This window comes from Chanodichthys erythropterus, chromosome 9, assembly GCF_024489055.1.
Source record: "Chanodichthys erythropterus isolate Z2021 chromosome 9, ASM2448905v1, whole genome shotgun sequence".
NCBI classification, from domain to species: domain Eukaryota; kingdom Metazoa; phylum Chordata; class Actinopteri; order Cypriniformes; family Xenocyprididae; genus Chanodichthys; species Chanodichthys erythropterus.
The window spans coordinates 34659017-34679365 of record NC_090229.1 but is presented as its reverse complement, the minus strand read 5'-3'; the positions used below and the strand labels follow the sequence as shown (position 1 = coordinate 34679365).

General features: G+C 42.4%; 1 protein-coding gene across 1 annotated transcript in view; it reads left to right on the top strand.

The window, feature by feature from the left end:
- The window catches only part of disp3 (dispatched RND transporter family member 3), a 59903-nt gene that overhangs the window by 26195 nt on the left and 13359 nt on the right, over positions 1-20349 (top strand). The window contains exons 11-14 of the mRNA XM_067393843.1: positions 1991-2127; positions 10751-10924; positions 11108-11234; positions 19790-19965. Coding sequence (XP_067249944.1) covers positions 1991-2127; positions 10751-10924; positions 11108-11234; positions 19790-19965 — 614 coding nt within the window. The remainder of the gene's footprint in view (positions 1-1990; positions 2128-10750; positions 10925-11107; positions 11235-19789; positions 19966-20349) is intronic.

The window sequence follows — 20349 nt, the reverse complement described above, 5'->3', positions numbered from 1 at the left end:
TACGGAGTTAAAACACAAGCTGCATTTTTCAGGCTACACCAGCCAATGCGCATGTGCATCTCAGAACACTGACTGTTTCTGTTGTAGCCGGAGCTTCTAATGGCAGCTGCAAGCGGCAACCTCCCCCTTTCTCTCGTGAAGCCAATACGGAAGTAACTTAAACTGCGATTCATCGACTGGCCGCTAGGGACAGGCTCCAAAAGAGAGCAGAATCTCATAGAGTCCCATGTTAAATTGGCCAAGTTTATAGCAGAAAAAAACATGTTTACAAGTTCAAATTGTGGTTTTGGTCTATACTGCTATTTTTGCCCTTCATGACAACTCTGAGGGGGGTGAATTTTTTTATAACTTATACGTTTAAATTATATTAAGCCTTAAAGTTCTGCATAATTAAGGGCGTGGTCACTTGAGTGACAGGTAGATTGCGCTGCTGTCTGTGAGCCGTCATGTTACCTCAGCTGCCGCTGAATTTGGCATCCCAGCCGTTTTTGTGCTTTTTTTCTTGATTATTTTATACAATTACAAAATATGTCTTGCTGCATAATATTCGAGACTGATGTGTGTCTGTGTGCGTGCATGTGGAAGAGACACAGAACACACGTTGTTGGATCGTGGCATTGGCTGAAAGTTTTGATTGCGAGATTTACAACAATGACAATACCAGGGGGATATACAACTCTGACAGCACTGCTTGGATATTATAACTAAAATTGCTGCACTATTTTGAAAAAAATATACTTTGGACACGGGCTCATTTGTTTGTTAGATACGATCGCTGCTCAGATTGCATCCTTTCTTGAAGAACGATGACAGAGAGCAGATCATTCAGAAGAAATGTGAAATGTTTTTTTTTTTTTTTTTTTTTGCAATGGACATGTATATTTTACCCAAGTGCCACAGATTGGATTCATCTCGCGATCTCTATTATAAAGGTATGAAGTCCCATTTGATGTTCCATGTTGTTATTTGCACACCCAACACAAATTACTGGTGTTGGAGCATCTATATCTTAAAAAAACACCGTAAATTGACACTAAACCTTTAGAACTATCTGATGATAAAACTTATCTTTATTAATAATTTAGATAGTATCTATCCTTTGCTTGCTAACGTGGTCACGTCGAGCTACGCGGGCGTGGTTTCAGCAACCAATCACATCAGCTCAAAATATGGCGGAGCACTTACTCCGCCATATTGTTTGTTGCACTTTCTCCCATTCATAGTAATATGTGCATCATCTTTGTATATTTATGGTGTATATTGCATAAGAAGTAATGACCAGCTAGAAATCAGTTGAAATCTGCTTTTAGTTTAGAAATTGTCTGCAGAATATTACAAAGTGCAATAAATTTCTGCCTATATTCCCACAATTAATTAACCTAATGAACTTAATGTGCTTTGAAAACAAAAGTTTGGATGTTCTTTTAACTGCAATGGCTTTTTGAAGTCTATAAAGTCTGTTATTATGCAGTCTGTCCTCCCTGAACAGTGGCTGCAGTATCTGGTCGAGGATATTTCACTTTGAATCGTCCCCTTACAAGTCATAAAACATTTTTTGGAGGACCCTTTCATGGGCAGCATATTCATATAAACAATACTGTTTTTATGAGGCACACACAGCTCTCACACATACAGTTCTTCTCCTGTGAAATCCCAAAATAAATTGCAAACAAATGCACTCCCTTATTTATATACATCCCCTGACATACTGTTGCAATTTTAATTGGTTTATTAAATAATCTATTAAATCCACATTTTGTGTCCATGTCTATTAGCTTTGAGTTCAAAAATGCTAGTGCAATCCTAAACATTGGCAAAATCATGTTTTATCAGAAATACTGTATATTCAAAATATAGTGAAGACTCATTCCCATCCTAATGTATCAAGGTTCAAGGGTTGTCATTTAAACAAGTTTTTGCAAAAAACGTTACTTTAGAAGTTATGATTTTTTTAACGTTTTTGAAAGAAGTCTCTTTTACAATTCTGCAGGTGGTCTCCTTACTGTCTATGTGTTTAAACTGGAGATGGGCTCTGCTGTTCCTCTATATCGCTATTCACTAAGTGCCAGTGTACCTGCACCCTGGCAAGCATCATCGGCTGGGCACGGGGATGTGCCATTCTTTCAGGTCTGTATGGCCACACACATTCACACAGACACCAATAAACACCAGGACTGAGTTCCATTCAGAAGAGAATCGAGAATGTCTTCAAACTTCATTTCTGTTCCTGAATATGAGTTAAATTTGAATTGAGGCAAATAGGATGCACAAATGTATTTGGAATTTAAGAAAGTAGAATTAAATTATCTAGGAATTTAAACATAACAGTGTTATTTTAGTACTGTTTAGAATCTACAGTAAATATTGCTAAAATAACACTGGTATGTTTAAATTCCTAGAGAATTAATTTAATTCTACTTTAAAAGCTAGTAATTTTGTACTGAAGAGGATTAGGGCCAAGCAATAATAAAACAATAAAAAATTTCGAGAAAAAACTCGTTAAATTTCGAGAACAAATTCGAGATAAAATGTTGAGAATAAAGTCATTAAATTACGAGAAAAAAGTAATTAGATTATGAGAACAAATTCGTTAAATTATGAGAAAAAAAGTCATTAAATTTCGAGAAAAAAGTTGTTAAATTATGAGAACAAATTCGTAATTTAACAAATTTGTTCTCGTAATTTAGCGACTTTTTTCTCATAATTTAATGACTTTATTCTCAACATTTTATCTCGACTTTTTTCTCAAAATTTAACGACATTTTTCTCATAATTTAACGAATTTGTTCTCGTAATTTAACCATTTTTTTCTGGTAATTTAATGAGTTTATTCTCACCATTTTATCTCGACTTTTTTCTCGAAATTTAATGACATTTTTCTCATAATTTAACGAATTTGTTCTCGTAATTTAATGACTTTTTTCTCGTAATTTAATGACTTTATTCTCAACATTTTATCTCGACTTTTTCCGCGAAATTTAATGACATTTTTCTCATAATTTAACTAATTTGTTCTCGTAATTTAACAACTTTTTTCTCATAATTTAATGAGTTTATTCTCAACAATTTATCTCGACCTTTTTCTCAAAATTTAACTAGTTTTTTCTCGTAATTTAACGAGTTTATTCTCAACATTTTATTTAGACTTTTTTCTCAAAATTTTACGAGTTTTTTTTTTTTTAATTTAACAACTTTAATCTCGAGATGGTTTTATTTTTTTATTATTGCTTGGCCCTGATCCTTTTCTGTAATTTTGTTAAGTGCTTTTGTCATTTTTATCAGGGGCTAAGCACAGAACGTGTGTAGACACCTATTGTATCGTTCGTGTTCTTATTATTAAGGGCAAAGCACTGAATTCACCCTATGCCCTAATTTTCCATCATTCAATTTTTTCCACCATTTAGATTTTTATGAAAAACCTACTTTTTCGAACTCCTCTTAGACCCTTACTTTGATTTTCATGAAAATCAAATAAGATCAACTTCAGACCATGGCAACAAAAAGTAATGGAATTCAAGCTAATTTTTGAATAATTTGCAAACAAATTTGACAAAGTAAGTAGACGTGAGGCTTTATCTAAGGCTATTCCTGAGAGTACCTGCACAGTGCCACCTAGTGGTCAGAAGATATGAAAAATGGCTATTTTTGCTTCAAGTCTCATCAAGTCTCTTTAGATTTGGGGCAGCATGCCAAGTCGAACAATATCTAATTTTCCTGTGTCAGCCTTTTTGAATTTTGTCACAAAATGCTATATTTCACGAACGCATTGGCATAGCATTAAAAAATTCAGTATGCATGTTCGGCATGATGCCTTGAAAGGTACTCAAAACATTTATTTTGCTTATTTTATTGAAAAATAAGCAAATTTATTTTCCTGATGGATTCCTTAAGTCATACCGAGAACAGTGATACCAATTATGCCATAGTCGGTCGAACTTGCTGTCCGCCATTTTGAATTTACTTGAAAACGTCTCGGGTTACGGATGTAACCCTGGTTCCCTGAGTAAGGGAACGAGACGCTGCGTGAAACGCATTGGGAACCTTCTGCGTGATATCGTCATTGAAGCACTCCTGTATCCAACCAATCGTGTAACGAGACGTCAGAGGCGGGTGACGTCACGGACCAGGAAACTATAAAGCATGCCCGGATGCAGAGAACGCTAGCTTCTGTGGAAAATCTGAAGCAAGCTCTCGCAAGCATGCAGGGGTACGGCGAGAGACGCAGCGTCTCGTTCCCTTACTCAGGGAACCAGGGTTACATCCGTAACCCGAGACGTTCCCTTTCGTGGGAACTATCGACGCTGCGTGAAACGCATTGGGAACGCAATCCCAACTGTGCCGTACTTCAAATGCTTGTTATGTTAGCTCGACAGTACGGAGGACCCCGGAGTGGAGCCCACATCAAGGTTATAATATTTGATAAATGTGTGCTGGCTTGACCATCCAGCTGCATCACAAACGTCACTCATAGAGACGCCAGACATCAAAGCTCTTGATGCCGCCATACCCCTTGTGGAATGAGCGCGGACGTTAAAGGGAGAGGACTGTCCGACCACTTTATATGCAAGTGAGATGGCCTCAACCACCCACTTGCTCATCCTCTGCTTGGACGCCGGTCCACCTTTATTAGGAGAACCGTAACAGACGAACAATTGCTCTGTTTTACGCCACAGGGCAGCTCTGTGGACATAAACGTCCAAAGCCCTCACTGGGCAAAGCAGATTTAGTTTTTCCTGATCCGAGGATATAAAAGGAGGAGGATGAAAAGCTTGAAGCACAATGGGACCCGGGACATTGGTGGGGACCTTAGGCACATAGCCAGGTCTAGCATGAAGAAATGCCCTCACCATTCCAGGAGCGAACTCCAGATACGAGGGGGCCACTGAAAGGGCCTGAAGATCTCCAATTCTTTTTAGAGAAGTAATAGCAAGTAAAAATATCGTCTTTAAAGTCAGAAACTTTGCAGACACCTCCTCCAGCGGTTCAAAGGGAGCCTCAGCTAACCCACGTAGAACCACTGATAAGTCCCAGACCGGGGTCCTTGTGCGCACTGGAGGCCTCAGCCTCAGTGTACCACGGAGGAAGCGTGACACGAGGGGGTCTCGACCGACCGAGGAATCCCCCCCAACATGATAGGCTGATATAGCCGCAACATAAACCTTCAAGGTTGAATAGGATAAGCCCTCCGAGAATTTTTCTTGGAGAAAAGATAGCACAAAGCTGATAGGAGCACGGACAGGGTCCGTTTCATGTTGTCTACACCAGGTAGAGAATAGATTCCACTTATAAGAGTAAAGCTTCCTCGTGGAGGGAGCCCTGGAGCTAAGTATGGTCTCAACAACCTCAGATGAGAGACCAGCTTCTATGAACCTGTCCCCCTCAGAGGCCAGGCCCATAGTTTCCATAGTTCTGGGCGGGGATGTATTATCGCGCCGCCCGCCTGAGATAGAAGATCCTGTCTCAAGGGGAGCTCCATCGGAGCGCCGTCTATCATGGACACCAAGTCCGAGAACCATATGCGGGTCGGCCAGTATGGGGCCACCAGTATCAGGCTGACCCCTTCCTGGCGTACTTTCTCCAGGACTCGTGGGAGCAGAGCGAACGGGGGAAATGCGTACAGACGTAGCCTCGGCCACGTCTGTACCATGGCATCCAGACCCAGGGGTGCTGGATGCGTGAGGGAGTACCAGAGCGGACACTGGGTTGACTCTCCCGAAGCAAACAGGTCTACTTGTGCTTGACCAAAGTTTTTCCAAATGAGATCCACCACTTCTGGATGGAGTCTCCACTCCCCGGGCCTCAGCCCCTGCCTCGACAGGGCGTCCGCCCCCACATTCTGACTCCCGGGGATATAGGCTGCCTTCAACGAAAGCAGCTTCCCCTGAGACCACAGGAGGATCCGACGGGCCAAGTAATTTAGTTGGCGAGACCGTAGACCCCCCTGATGGTTTATATAAGAGACCACTGACATATTGTCTGTGCGGACCAGCACATGATGGTCTCTCAGGTCTGGGAGAAAGTGTTTTAGTGCTAGAAACACCGCCATCATCTCCAGCCGATTTATATGCCAGGAGAGATGATGGTCCTCCCAAAGACCCTGAGCTGAGCGACCGCTCATGATCGCTCCCCAGCCCGTGAGGGAAGCGTCTGTCGTAAGCACTGCGCGACGACCAGAGGCTCCCAACACGGGACCCTGGGACAGGAACCAGGGGTCTTTCCACACGGCTAGAGCACGAAGGCATCGCCGTGTGACTTTGATCATTCGAAAAGGGTTCCCCCTCGGGGAAAACCCCCTGGTCCTGAGCCACCACTGTAGGGGTCTCATATGCAGGAGGCCAAAAGGAATTATGTTGGACGCAGCTGCCATTAGACCCAACAGTTTTTGAAACTGTTTCACAGTGAGAGACTGGCCTAACTTCACCCCTTTTACGGCTGACAGAACAGAGCTCACACGGGCAGGAGTCAGACGTGCCCGCATTATTGTGGAATCCCACATAACACCTAGATAATTGGTGGTCTGAGCCGGTATCAGCACACTCTTCTTGGCATTGAGCCTCAGCCCAAGCCTTTTCATGTGAGACAGAACAACATTTCGATGTTGAACTGCTTGTTGCTCTGAGCGAGCTAGAATCAACCAATCGTCGATGTAATTCAGTATGCGAATGCCCTGGAGTCTCAAAGGAGCCAGGGCTGCATCCACGCACTTCGTGAATGTGCGGGGTGATAATGATAGGCCAAACGGAAGAACCTTGTACTGGTAAGCTTCGCCCCCGAAAGCAAACCTGAGGAACTTCCAATGAGAAGGATGGATGGACACATGAAAGTATGCATCTTTCAAGTCTATCGTCACAAACCAGTCCTCGGACCTGATTTGGGGAATGATCTGTTTGAGTGTAAGCATCTTGAATTTCAGTTTTTGTACAGACTGATTTAACACCCGTAAATCTATGATAGGACGAAGTCCCCCATCCTTCTTTGGAACTATGAAGTAGCGGCTGTAAAAGCCTGACAGCTTGCTGGGAGGAGGAACCCTTTCTATAGCTCCTTTTTGCAAAAGTGTCATAACTTCCTGTTCCATAACCAGAGACTGCTCGGGGGTCACCACTGTGGGAAGGACCCCATTGAATCTGGGCGGGCGAGACCCGAACTGAATTCTGTACCCCTTTTCTATCATGAGCAGCACCCAATTTGATATATTCGGTAGAGTTTTCCATTCTTCTAGAAAATCTACTAAGGGAACCAGTCTCTCGAGACTGGCCTCTGGTGTTTTTTGAGCACTTGGCTCGGCGCTCTGAAACGGCGTGCCAGCAGAAGTCAGCCGAATCAAGTGCAGTCTCGGCGGGGATTTTAGACCGGCGGGGGAGGAACCTCTGAAACACCGCAGATTGTTTCTTGGTCTCCTGGAACCTCTCGACGACAGTTGTAACTGCGTCACCGAAGAGGCCCGCAGGAGACAGCGGCGCGTCCATAAGGGCAGACTTATCTCTGTCCCTTATGTCGGAGAGGTTCAGCCACAAGTGCCTCTCCGTGGCCACCAGGGCTGCCATAGAACGGCCCACTTCCTTAGCCGTCTCCTTGGTGGCACGGAGAGCCAGGTCTGTCGCCATGCGCAGTTCCTGGATGCACTCAAATGTGGCTTCCCCGCTGGCATCTATTTCCCCCAGCACTTCAGCTTGATAAGCTTGCAGCAGCGCCATGGTGTGAAGACACGCTGCTGCCTGCCCTGCTGCCGCATAAGCTTTGCCCACCAAGTTAGATGTAGTCTTAAGGGGCTTGGTGGGCAACGTCGGTGCTTTTAGGGACGACGCCGACTCGGGTGAGAGATAGCCCGCGAGCGTCTCTTCAACCCGGGGCATCGCCGCATAGCCACACTGTTTCAGCCCCACGATATTACTATAGACCGAGGTCTGGGGGCTGAGCACTCTATGCTGAACCGGTCTGTTCCAAGATCTAGACACCTCAGTGTGTAGATCCGGAAAGAACGGCAAGCACCGACGTGGAGGTAGTGACCGCGCGGGGAGAAAGCGCTCATCGAGTTTGCTTTTGGGCTTTACATCTCCCCGCTCTGCTTCTGGCCAGCTAATATTTAATTTGGCAACAGCTCTGGCCACTACCTCCATGAGCTCCTCATGTGCAGCAGAAGAGGATGGCGGTTCCTCATCCGCTGCTTCGACACTCATCACGTCAACATCCTCAGATGAAGACAGATGAAGTGCCGATGTCTCTCCCCGAGGGGAAGAAACCGCTGGGCGTGCTTCCACCACGGCAGGAGAGACAGTGGGTCTGGCAGCTAAAGGGAGAGATAGGGCGGGGCCCGTCTCAACCCCCGCTGCCAGATCCATTTGTGAACCCCACGAATGGAGCCTTCGCTCTGCCTCGGCAGCAGCGGGACCCGATCCGCGGGGGACACCAACCGAGGCACCCTCCGCTTTATCAAAGAGTGCCCGGCGAGATCGCAGCACTCTGAGGGTGAGCCTCTCACAATGCACGCAGACAGCTCCCTCGAGAGCTGCCTGCGCGTGCTCAACCCCCAGGCAAATAACACACATATCGTGTGTATCCCCGTCGGGGATAAAGCGAGTACAGGGATGCACACACTTCCTGAATCGCTTGCTGCTTTCATCCGCCATTTCTTACTTTTATATTTGTGTCTTATGGGTGTGTATGTATGTATGTTTGTACTGCACCTCTTGTCCTCAGACAAAGAGAGAGAGAGAGAATGACAAACAATAAGACGCACAACAGCGATCTTTAAACACACACACACTTGTTGCTGCAACTCTTGTCCTCAGACGAAGAGTGAGACCAGAGAAATATATATATATATGGACAGACAACAATAAATAAGACACACGGGATAACATAGAGCGCTTGCTGAAGATAACAGAAGCTAGCATTCTCTGCATCCGGGCATGCTTTATAGTTTCCTGGTCCGTGACGTCACCCGCCTCTGACGTCTCGTTACACGATTGGTTGGATACAGGAGTGCTTCAATGACGATATCACGCAGAAGGTTCCCAATGCGTTTCACGCAGCGTCGATAGTTCCCACGAAAGGGAACCTACTTTTTCTAAAGGAAAAAACAACTTAAAACCTACTTTTTCTGAATCAGATCAATGCCAGCAAAAAGTAATGGATTTCGTATTGATATACTATATAAATTATCATTTATTCGAATCAATGAAGTTGATGGCATGATGCCAAAATGACTCTTGAGGCTGTATCTCTACAAGGCTTTGTGTGCGTCATTGTCACCCCACACTGACCACATCACATCAAATTGGTTACATCGCCACCTATTGGTCGAAAGTGATAAGCAATTAAGTCATGTTACTACTTAAGATTTTTCAGCCATTTTGACTAAAATCATCTAAAATTTAATTACTCATTGTTGCAGTTGGTCTGATGCTCCAGCCATGCTTGCATAACTCATGCCTTTTTTGTGCTTGACCCTTTAATTGCTGCTTCCAGCTACATTTTTAATTTATATTTAGCTTTAATTTATTTTTATTTCAGTTTTACTTCTATTTCAGTTGCCAAGGCAACATTTCTTCAAGTTTTTCATCATTTGAAGTTTTTCATTATTTAATTTCAGGTTTATTTCAATTAATGAAAATTATTTTTTATAAGTTTTAGTTTTTAATTAACAATAACAACACTGTACACTCAGGTGGACATTTGTTAAAACATTACATTCTTCTGGTAAATAATCAGTGCTTGAAACAAATTTGAATTTGTATTTGTACATATTTATTTCATATTATATTTAAGTATAACTTTCATTTTACTAATTTATGTAATATAAACACATTCAAATTTTGATATTTTTTATTAAAATTTTGATTCTGAAAACAATGTGGTGAATATTTTGTGTGGCAAAAAAAACATTTTATGGGTTTATTTAATATTTTGACAGAATTGAAATAAATCCGATCAGTTGAGAATTGTTTTTGTTGTTTTTTTTACATAGGGGAATAATTAGTGAAATTAATCATTTTATTTAATAATTATTTAATTGCCCACTGTTTAAAGGCCCCTTCACACCAAGAACGATAACAATATAGATAACTATAAAGAAAACTATATTAGCGTATAAGTGATTCCAAGGGTAATGTTCTTTTATATTCAGAAAAACTATATATATCTTTATCTTTATAGTCCTTCCTGTGAACTGGCCTTAACTAATGAAATTTGTCTGTTGTGCAACTGTTGAATTTCTCTGAATTGCAGTAAATTCTTCTTCCTGTCATTCCAGTTCAACATCCCGTGAGCCGTGATCAATTCAATTCGTATTCACACAAATTAATTGGAAAAAAGCCAACTATTTGTTTTTGCCTTACTCTGGCAAACATTTACACACACAGAGACTCGCATGACTGCCGGTTGAATATTCTCCATTAAGCAAAGAAAAGGAAACAAGTTCAGTTTATACAAGCACAAACAGTTGTCGTGAGACAGCTGTGATAAGCCATTTTCTTGAAAACATAATTATGGCTTGAAAATGTGTTTTTCACATTGCGTAATACCTTCACTACACAGACAAAAACCATTACCGCCTGTTTGCTAATGCCTCGGTGAAAAAACAAAGCTTTAAATATACGTAATGTATTGCGACGCCTCAGAATTCCATCATCCTCGGATGAATTTACGCAGCCGCGTGTTCGTATCACCTCAGCATGCTTCAATTGCCCTTATAGCCCCATTCCATCTGAGCTGACAAACACTGATCGATGTGTTGTCACGGTAACAGGCCTACAGCAGTCCCCATAGCAACTTCAGCACGCGGATGACCGTGTGTGTGTCTCACGCCTATCACCCCCGCCCTCGCTGGATGCTTACACTGCGGTCATGTGACGGCGGCCGTCGCTGGAGATCAGAGTTTGAGTTCTACGTGGCTTTGGTTGAGCAGCAACACAGCAGGCGAGTGTGAGGGGGGACACGTGACGTTCACAGATGAGCCGAGACTGATTGAAATCATTTTTATTGCTTCTCAACTGTGCAACATTTAACCCTGTATGTGCCCCATTTGAACAAATGCCTGAAAATGATCTGGGATAATAATAATCCAGTAATTGATCTCCTGTTTGCGTATGTTTTTGACAGGAAGCTCTATTTTGCCCAACACACCATCAGCCCCTACCCCAGTCGAGTGTGTGATGGGCCGCCGGGGTGTGTGTTCAGCTCTGGGCCTGATGGACCCACTCAGGGCAGCTTCTACGCCCCACTTCCTGCTGGTACATGTAAATTAATGTATTTACATGTATTGTATGGTACATGTATTTAAATGTATTTGAAGTTGTACATATAATTTAAGCTTGTGGTAGAACAGGGGTGTCCAAACTCGTTCTGGATGGCCACTGTCCTACAGAGTTTAGCTCCAACTTGCCTCAACACATCTGCCTGAAAGTTTTTAGTATGCCTAATTAGACCTTGATTAGCTGGTTCAGGTGTGTTTAAATGGGGTTGGAGCTAAACTCTGCACAACAGTGGCCCTCCAGGACCGAGTTTAGATACCCCTGTGGTAGAACATCCCCTTGTGAAAAAGAAGTGCACTTGCTTAACTGAATGTGCACTTTAATGACACTTATGTATACTTTTAAAAAGTGCACTTTATAATAATGTCAAATTAAAAGTCTTACCTTAAAGTACATTTTTAATCATGTTTTATTAATGTTTTGTCATGCTTTAAGAAGTACGCATATTTTGATGTGTTTACTAACATACTAAAGCACATGTAAAGTACTTGATTATCATTTTAACTGTAGTTTGTTATGCAGTGTTCTTTTAAAAGTAACTTTAGACAATTTCTAAAGTAACTTTTAAAAGTAATGCATTACAATATTGCATTACTCCTTAAAGTTACTAATTGTGTTAATATTTTTTCTGTAGAAAGACAAACATACTTAAATAGTGATGAAAGCCAAAATATTAAATGTCACATATGATTATTTACTGACTAATCCACATTTTGTAGAGGGTGTAAACTGATAAATTGTTTTGTGTCGCATTAAAGGGGTCATATAATGCCACTTTTACAAGATGTAAAATAAGTCTCTGATGTGTGTGTGTGTATGTGAAGTTTTAGCTCAAATACCCCACAGATAATTTTTATTGCATGTTAAATTTGTCACTTTTTAAGGGTGAGCAAACACACTCCGTTTTTGTGTGTGTCCCTTTAAATGCAAATGAGCTGCTGCTCTCAAGAAGAGGGCAGAGTTTCAAGAGCTCATGTTAGCAGCTCCGATTACCTCAGACTCACTGAAAATGTCAGAAACTGTTCAGCCTTTTCTGTTCTACATGGAGTCTGACAATGATGGAGAGACTCTTTGTTGTGCATTCTCGGGGCGGGGTTTATGTAAATTTTAGAGTTAGTGATGTCACTGTTACGTTCAGGCGAAGACACACAAACAGCGATTTGGTAGAACGCTACTTTACTCACTGAAACTTCAGCAGCACAGAATACGGCACACCAGAGAGGCATGCAAACAAGTATGATTTCACAACAGTATTACGACAACAGATAACAATGAAGAAATGGTTAACAAACACAACATTTTCCCCCCTCCCACCAAGCTTAAGTATGAAATGTAGCTTCAAAGTCCTGGAAATGCGCAGGATGTGCCATCGTCCTCACAGGGCGAGTTGACACAGGGGCATCTGCAGTTTGTGGACTTTGACAGTGATCAGTTCCCACTTCCTGTCTGATTACTTCACCAGAATCCAGATTTGGTGGGGGCAGAATGGAGTCCATGACCATAGATCGGTTTAGGCTTTTCTCCACAGTGGAAGGTTTGGGCACTTTTCGGAGACAACTGGCATGCCAGCGGGATCCATTAGCAAGCTCAAAAGTGACTGGCCCTAGTTGCCGTTTGACCTGAAGAGGCTCAGACAGGAAAGATTCAAGTTTATTGCTGCGGTGTGGTCTACGGGATCTTACCCAATCCTGTACTCGTATCTTGGTAGGCCGAGCGTGATGCTTGCGGTCATATATGGCTTTCATGTTGTGCTGGTGTCGATGAAACTGTGCCCGGGCCGAAGTGCTCACTGGGAGCAGATGAGGTGGGCACAATCTGGTCAATGGTAATTCCAGCTCTCTGCCGAGCATGAGACTGGCCGGGGATACTCCTGTAGTGGCATGCTGAGTGGCACGATAATGCAAGAGTGTCTGGGAGAGAGCAGCCTTAAATGGAAATCTTGGGCAAGGTGTGCACGTATACCATTTTTCAGACTTTGGTTAAATCTTGCCACCATTAGCTTGGGGGTGGTAGTAGGCAGTACGTATGTGGGCTATTCTCTTGGCCGACAGATAGGATGAAAACTCGCTGGAAATGAACTGCGGCCCATTATCTGTGGTAATGGCATGCGGGATGCCCCAATGGGAAAAGAGTTGCTCCAGGAAATCAATCATTGCAGAGGCTGTAACTGAGCCCATAAGCACAAGCTCAGGCCACTTCGAATGGAGGTCATACAACACAACCAGGAACCGCTGATGGTGGGGAACAGAGACAAGTTCTCCACAGATGTCCATCTGGAGATGCTCCCATGGCTTGGCGGGCCAGTCGACAGGCTGCAAGGGTGTCAGAGCTGGAGTTCCTGTTTTACCACTAAGTAGACAAGGTGTGCAATCACGTACAAGAGCTTCTAGCTCTCTATCAATCCCTGGCCACCAAACCAAGTCTCTGCATCTCTGCTTCAGTTTAACTATCCCCACATGACCCTCGTGTGCCATTGAGAGAACCCGTTCTCTAAGTGGCGGGGGAATGACTGCTCTGTTCCCCCGTGCAATGCTAGACTCACCCCAACATGTCAGTTCTGACTTAACTCGTGAATAGGGGATCAGGTCAGAGCTCACCTGAGCTGGCCATCCTGACTGTATGTAGGTGCTGAGAGTAATGAATAGTGAGTCTGCTGCAGACTCTCACTGAAGCTCCTAAAGAGACACTGATGACCGTAAGGGCTCATACACTAACTGCACAAGGTCACTCTCTATGTCTGACTCTGGCTGCCTGACTGTGCTGGTTGACTCCACAGCTGAACGTGACAGTAAATCTGCAACCACATTGTCTTTTCCAGGGGTGAACTGTAGCTGGTAATTGTACTGATTCAACCTATCAGCCCATCGGTGGTGTCTGAGTGGCTTGTGGCCAATTCCTGAGGAAGACATGAGGGCAGTAAGCGCCTGGTGGTCTGTTCTGAGTGTAAATGATCATCCATATAAGTACATGTGCCAGCGCTCACATGCCCAAATGCACGCCAGCGCCTCTCTCTCCCACTGAGTACTTCTGCTCAGCTGTACTCAGAGCCCGCAAAGCAAATGCAATAGGCCTTTCAATGCCACCATGCATCTGAGACAGGACTGCTCCAACTGCCACTGCTGATGCGTCACGTCACTAGGGTGGGACTGGAGAGATCAAAATGAGCTAGTGTAGGTGGTGACGTGACGTGGTGCTTGAGCTGTTGAATAGCACATTCGCACTCTGCTGTCCATGCCAGGAGGCGTTATGTTTGAGCAGCTTTCGCGGGGGGCAGTGATTGCAGAATACTGAGGTAAAAATCTGAGATAGTAAGCAGTCATGCCGAGGAAGGATGCAAGCTTTCCAGCCGATGTTGGCACAGGAAGGTTGAGGATGGCCTCCACGTTGGACTGCAGTGGTGTGATACCCGAGCTGGACACTTGAAGACCAACAAAGTCTACTGTATTGCTGTGGCTGCAAACACACATTTATCTGCGTTCAATGTCAGATTGTGTCTACACAGAGCTGTGAACACCCGTCTCAGGCAGTCATCATGAGACACACATCCTTTCCATGTACAACAATGTCATCTAAGTACACAGCCGTACCCGGGAGCCCTGCTAGTACAGTGGCCATGATTTTCTGAAAGCAGCTAGGTGCTGAACTAAGGCCAAAAGGAATCCTCTTGAAGCGGAACACCCCCATGTAAGTCACAAATGCAGTCAGGTTTCTACTGCCTTTGTGCAGGGGTATCTGCATGTAACCTTGCTTTAGATTTTTTCCATGAACACTGAGGAGCCATGGAAAAGTGTGGTGAGTTCCTCAATCGTTGGTAGCGGGTATTTGTCTGGCAGCACTGCCTTATTAGGCCCACGAAGTTCAACACAGAGAAGTATGCCCCCTGACCGTTTTTGCACAATCACAAGATTTGAGACCAAGGAGAGGCATCAATGGGCTCAATGAGATCTGCTGTTAGCATGCCCTGCAGTTCAATAGTGACCTTGTCATGCATTGTGTGAGGCACTCTTCGAAGTGGCTGGATAAAGGGTGGAACATCCGGGTTAAGCAAGGGTCTGTGGGCGAAAGCAGAAAGGCAGCCTAAACCACTGAATAATGTGGGAAACTGTGTGTGCCACGGGGAGTCCACTTGGAGGATAGTTGTTCCGCTGTTGTCATGCAGAGAAAACCCAAGACTAATGAACAGGTCCAGACCCAGAATATTGGCTCCTTGCTGTGTGATGTAGAACAGGAAATCTACCAGATGTTTTTGCCCATATTGTACTGGCAGCTTAACTACTCCAGTCACTGCAATGCTGGCTTGACCATACCCACAGAGTTTTAAAGGCGATGGTTGTAACTTCACGTCAGAGAAAAATTTCTTGTAGGTGGCCATATTAAACAATGACACTTTAGCTCCTGTGTCAAGAAGTAGTGGGATGCAAAAGTCTTTAAGCTGTACACCACATGTAGAGAAGGTGACTGAGTGAGGACCAACTGTGTGAATCACTGCTGGTGAGGGCCGAGATGTGTTAAGTGAAACTGATCTAGACTTTGATCTGTACCACCTTGCAAAGTGGTTAAGCTTACCGCAATGCCTACACTTTTGGCCGATTGCTGGGCAGTCTGGGGACCTGTTGGCATGGCGATTGGAGCCACAGTTTCCAAACGTTTGTCTCTGTTGACTTGATTGAGGCTGTGTTTGCTGGATGACTGCACCTGCAGGCTGGAGCCCCCCCTCAGTGACTGCATTTGTGGGTACAGTGGTGAAATCAGTTTTAGCTGCATTATTCTCTGCTATTTTAGCTGCACATTGAGTAGCTTCTTCAATTTGGAGTGCCAGAGTGAGAGCCTTATCCAGTGTAAGTTTATCATCTTCAATAAGCAGTCTCTCTCTGACTCGTGCGCTCTTTGTTTTTCAATAAGTTGGTCTCTAATTAATTAATTCATCACGGAGAGCACAGAATTTGCGTGGCTCAGCAAGGCTTCTTAAATCAGCGACAAACTGGCTGGCAGACTCACAGGATCATTGGCATCTTTGTCTGAAATTTAAGCGTTTCAACAGTATGCTATGAGTCTTTTGAAAATTTCCCTTTAATCGGGCAACAGCATCAGAGTATGTATTCGTGGTGCCGAGCGTCTAGAATATCCGTAATCCCTCTGCTCCGAGACAATGGAGGAAAAGCGCACATTTACTCTCATTCGGGACATCATCCAAGCCCGCGGCAACAAGATACATCTGAAATGACACATACCAGCGCTCCCACGGCACGACAGGTTCACCAGCGTGGGGCAGAAATGGCTCAGGGGGTGGTAAAGATAAAGCCATCCTTGTCGCCAAATGTTACGTTCAGGACGAGACACACAAACAGCGATTTGGCAGAACGCTACTTTACTCACTGAAACTTCAGCAGCACAGAATACGGCACACCAGAGAGGCATGCACACAAGTATGATTTCACAACAGTATTATGACAACAGATAACAATGAAGAACTGGTTAACAAACACAACAGTCACCAACCCGGAAAGAAGCTCGTTGTAGTACTTAAAGGGGTGGTTCATTGCGATTTCACTTTGTTAACTTTAGTTAGTGTGTAATGTTGCTGCTTGAGCATAAACAACATCTGCAAAGTTACAGCTGTGAAAGTTCACTGCAAACAGATATATTTTCTTTTAAAGAATTCTCTGTTTAAGGACTACAACAAACGGCTGGTAGAGACTACAAAAAGCTTCTTCCTGAGTTAGTGACATCACTAACCCTAGAATTTACATAAACCCCGCCCCCAAGAACACGCAACAAAGGAGTGAGGCCATGTTACTGCATTACAGTACTAACACAAATTCAATAGCATGTCATAAAAGCAAGATGACAAAATGACAAGTTATAACAGTAATTTAACTAAACTATACCTGTTCTATCTTCATGCAGCATATATTCTCTGGCTCTGTAAGCATCTTACAACAATTCCCACAGCAGCGATTTATAGATTATCATGACAGAATATGCTAGTCAATGACTTTAAGATAGTTAACTCCACATCAGCTACATAAATTCATCAACTAACCGTTCATAAGCGCCCTGTTGCATTCTACATGTTGTTACTTCTTCTTGAGTCTCTCCATCATAGTCCGACTCCGTTTTGAACATAAAAAGCTGAACAGTTTCTGATAGTGATGTGACGTTTGACACCGAGGCTTCGAAGCTTGTATCAAAAAAATGAAACATCTCAAATTGAAGCACTGTATCGGAGCTTGATTCGTTTTGCCATAACCACGTGATCGGTGACGTCCGAAGCTTCGTTTTCGCACACGACCACGTGACTGCTTTGTATTCTGATTCACATAACGTGAACCCTTGCGCAGATGTGGTGTCATTTGCTTTTTACCAAAAAATATGCCATAATACGAATAAATATTTACATTGTTCAGTTTGTATTTATTCCCAGTTCATACTTCATTCTATGAGAATCATTTATTTTTATAATATATGCTAAAGCTTGCCTATTTGTCCCCCCAAATTTTATTCAGACTCATTTCTTCAAATTGTGTAAGTGAAATGACACGGGAAAGACTTTTTTTTTAATGTATAATAATAATTGACATTGTTTTATACGCTTTTCATAGCACAAACTGATTTATTACATGAAACTCCAAAAATAGCTGCGTCGTCTGGGACGCAAAGGCAGTTTTTTCCACCTTTTGACCACAAGATGTCGTTAATGTGCACTGTGTTGAAAAGCTTCGAGTAATGAACCTTTTTTTACGATACACTTGAGAGGAAAGCCTCGGTGCTTCACAAAGCTTCATTTCGGCCATCACTAGTTTCTGACATTTTCAGGGAGCCAGCGTGAGGTACTGTGAGTAGCTCCTGAAACTCCGCCGCCTTTTGAGAGAAGCAGCTCATTTGCATTTAAAGGGACAAACAAAAACTATCTTTAGGGTATTTTGAGCTAAAACTTCACATACACACTCTGGGGACATCAGAGATTTATTTTACATCTTGTAAAAGTGGCATTATTCCACAGCTTTAAAAAGCGATTTCTGTAAAAAAAAAAAAAAACTTTGCAGATGTTGTTTATGCTCAAACAGCAACATTACACACTAACTAAATTTAAAAAGTGAAATGATAATCAACCACACCTTTCAGATCTCCAAATCTCTGGGATTGAACCATTGAGGGCCTTTAAAATGAAGATGAAGATAGCAAAAGAAAAGTTTGTTAAGAACCAGAATCTAAAAGGATATCTCTAATACTTCTAGAACTACAGGCATGCAAACACAACAAGGGCTTTTTGCCATTTTTGAACTCTCACTGTTAGCATATAATGAAACAAAGATTGTTAAAGTCAACAGATTTTAATAATACACCTACTAATCTCTATGTAAAAATAAAATAATGATGCTACCATCTTTCTAAAGTCAGTTTTACCCCCTTCTAATTTGGCTCCAAATCTCAGGTGAAAATGGTCATTTTGAACCCCCTCTACAAAATAGTGGATTACTCAGTAAATATACATCTGTGACATTTAATATTTTAGCTTTTATCACTATTTATGTTTTTATACTTTTTGAGGAATACTGAATCTGTTTTTGTGCAAGTGAGATAAGTAAATGCCTTGCCAGCAACCTTATTTCAAAGACATTAGAAGTAATTATGAAAGTACTTGTGAAGATGTACTTAAGGCCTACTTGAGTGGGTCAAAAAAGTGCTCTAAATTTCAACTGATTATATTTAATAGAAATTTTAACTAAGATACATTTTAATTTAATTGCAGTTAAAGGACTAGTTCACTTTGAAATGAAAATTAGCCCAAGCTTTATTCACCCTCAAGCCATCCTAGGTGTATATGGCTTTCTTTTTTCTGATCAATATAATCTGAGAGATATTAATAAATATCCTGACGCATCCAAGCTTTATAATGGCAGTGAGTGGGATCAGTGAGTATGAAGCTGAAGAAAGTTTCTCCATCCACATCCATCCATCATAAATGTACTCCACACGGCTCTGGAGGGTTAATAAAGACCTTCTGAAGCGAAGCGATGCATTTGTGTAGAAAAAACTATCCATATTTAACAAGTTATGAAGTAAAATATCTAGTTTCCGCCAGACTGCCTTCCGTATTCAGCTTACGGAAAAAGAGTAACTGACGTGACACCAGTAAGTGTCTGAAAACATTACACTGAGTTTGCATTTCAGTATATTCTTTTAAAATTTTTTTTTTTTTTTCTGCAGTAAAAACTCTTTTTAAAAGAATGCTAAAGTGTATTTCTTTTTCACAAGGGTCTACACATGAGTGACCTTATAAGTAACCTAAAAACATCTCCAACTGAGATCTATTTAAAATGAGTAGTTGACAAACACATGGCAAATGTACTGTGTTTCTTGCCAAAATATTGGGTTCTCAAAAAAAAAAGTAGATTCATGGATTCAAGAATCAATATTCCTTCGATATGCCTCAAACTTTTGCAGGAGATGCTGGATACTTTTCTTTTATGATAGTTTGCCAGTTGTTCTTTCTTTGTGAAGTATCAGATACATCTTCTATATCTGCTCAGCTCCTACCCAGATTAAGATCTCCAGGACATCAGGCTTTAACCCCTGCAGCGGAGGTGAATGTGGGAAACCAGCAGTGCGCCCTCTAGTGGACACCGGTGCCATGGTGTTTGTGGTGTTCGGCATACTGGGGGTCAACCGCACCCAGCGCTCAGACAACCATGTTATTGGAGACCTGGTATGACATAATTAAACTATTTACACTGAGTGCAAAAATGAAAAATGACTTATTTTATATCAGTCACACTTTTTTTTATCTAGACCCTTATAAAGCCTACTGTATCATATTTGATGCACAGATTTCTAAGATGTCTTAATTATAAATCCGATCAAAGCTTTGCTGAATAACCTGTTGCACATAATCTACTGCATGCCGTCTGTAATCTAATTGATATTTTAGACTTTTTTTTTTTAGCAATTAAATAGTATAATTTAGTATAATTTTAAAAACATCCTCCTTCAGGTCGTGGATCACGTGTCGTGTCTACTGTATGTGCTGTGAAATCTTTACTGATTTTTATAAAGTAAACATAAGAATAACATTGATATTGTTAGTAATATT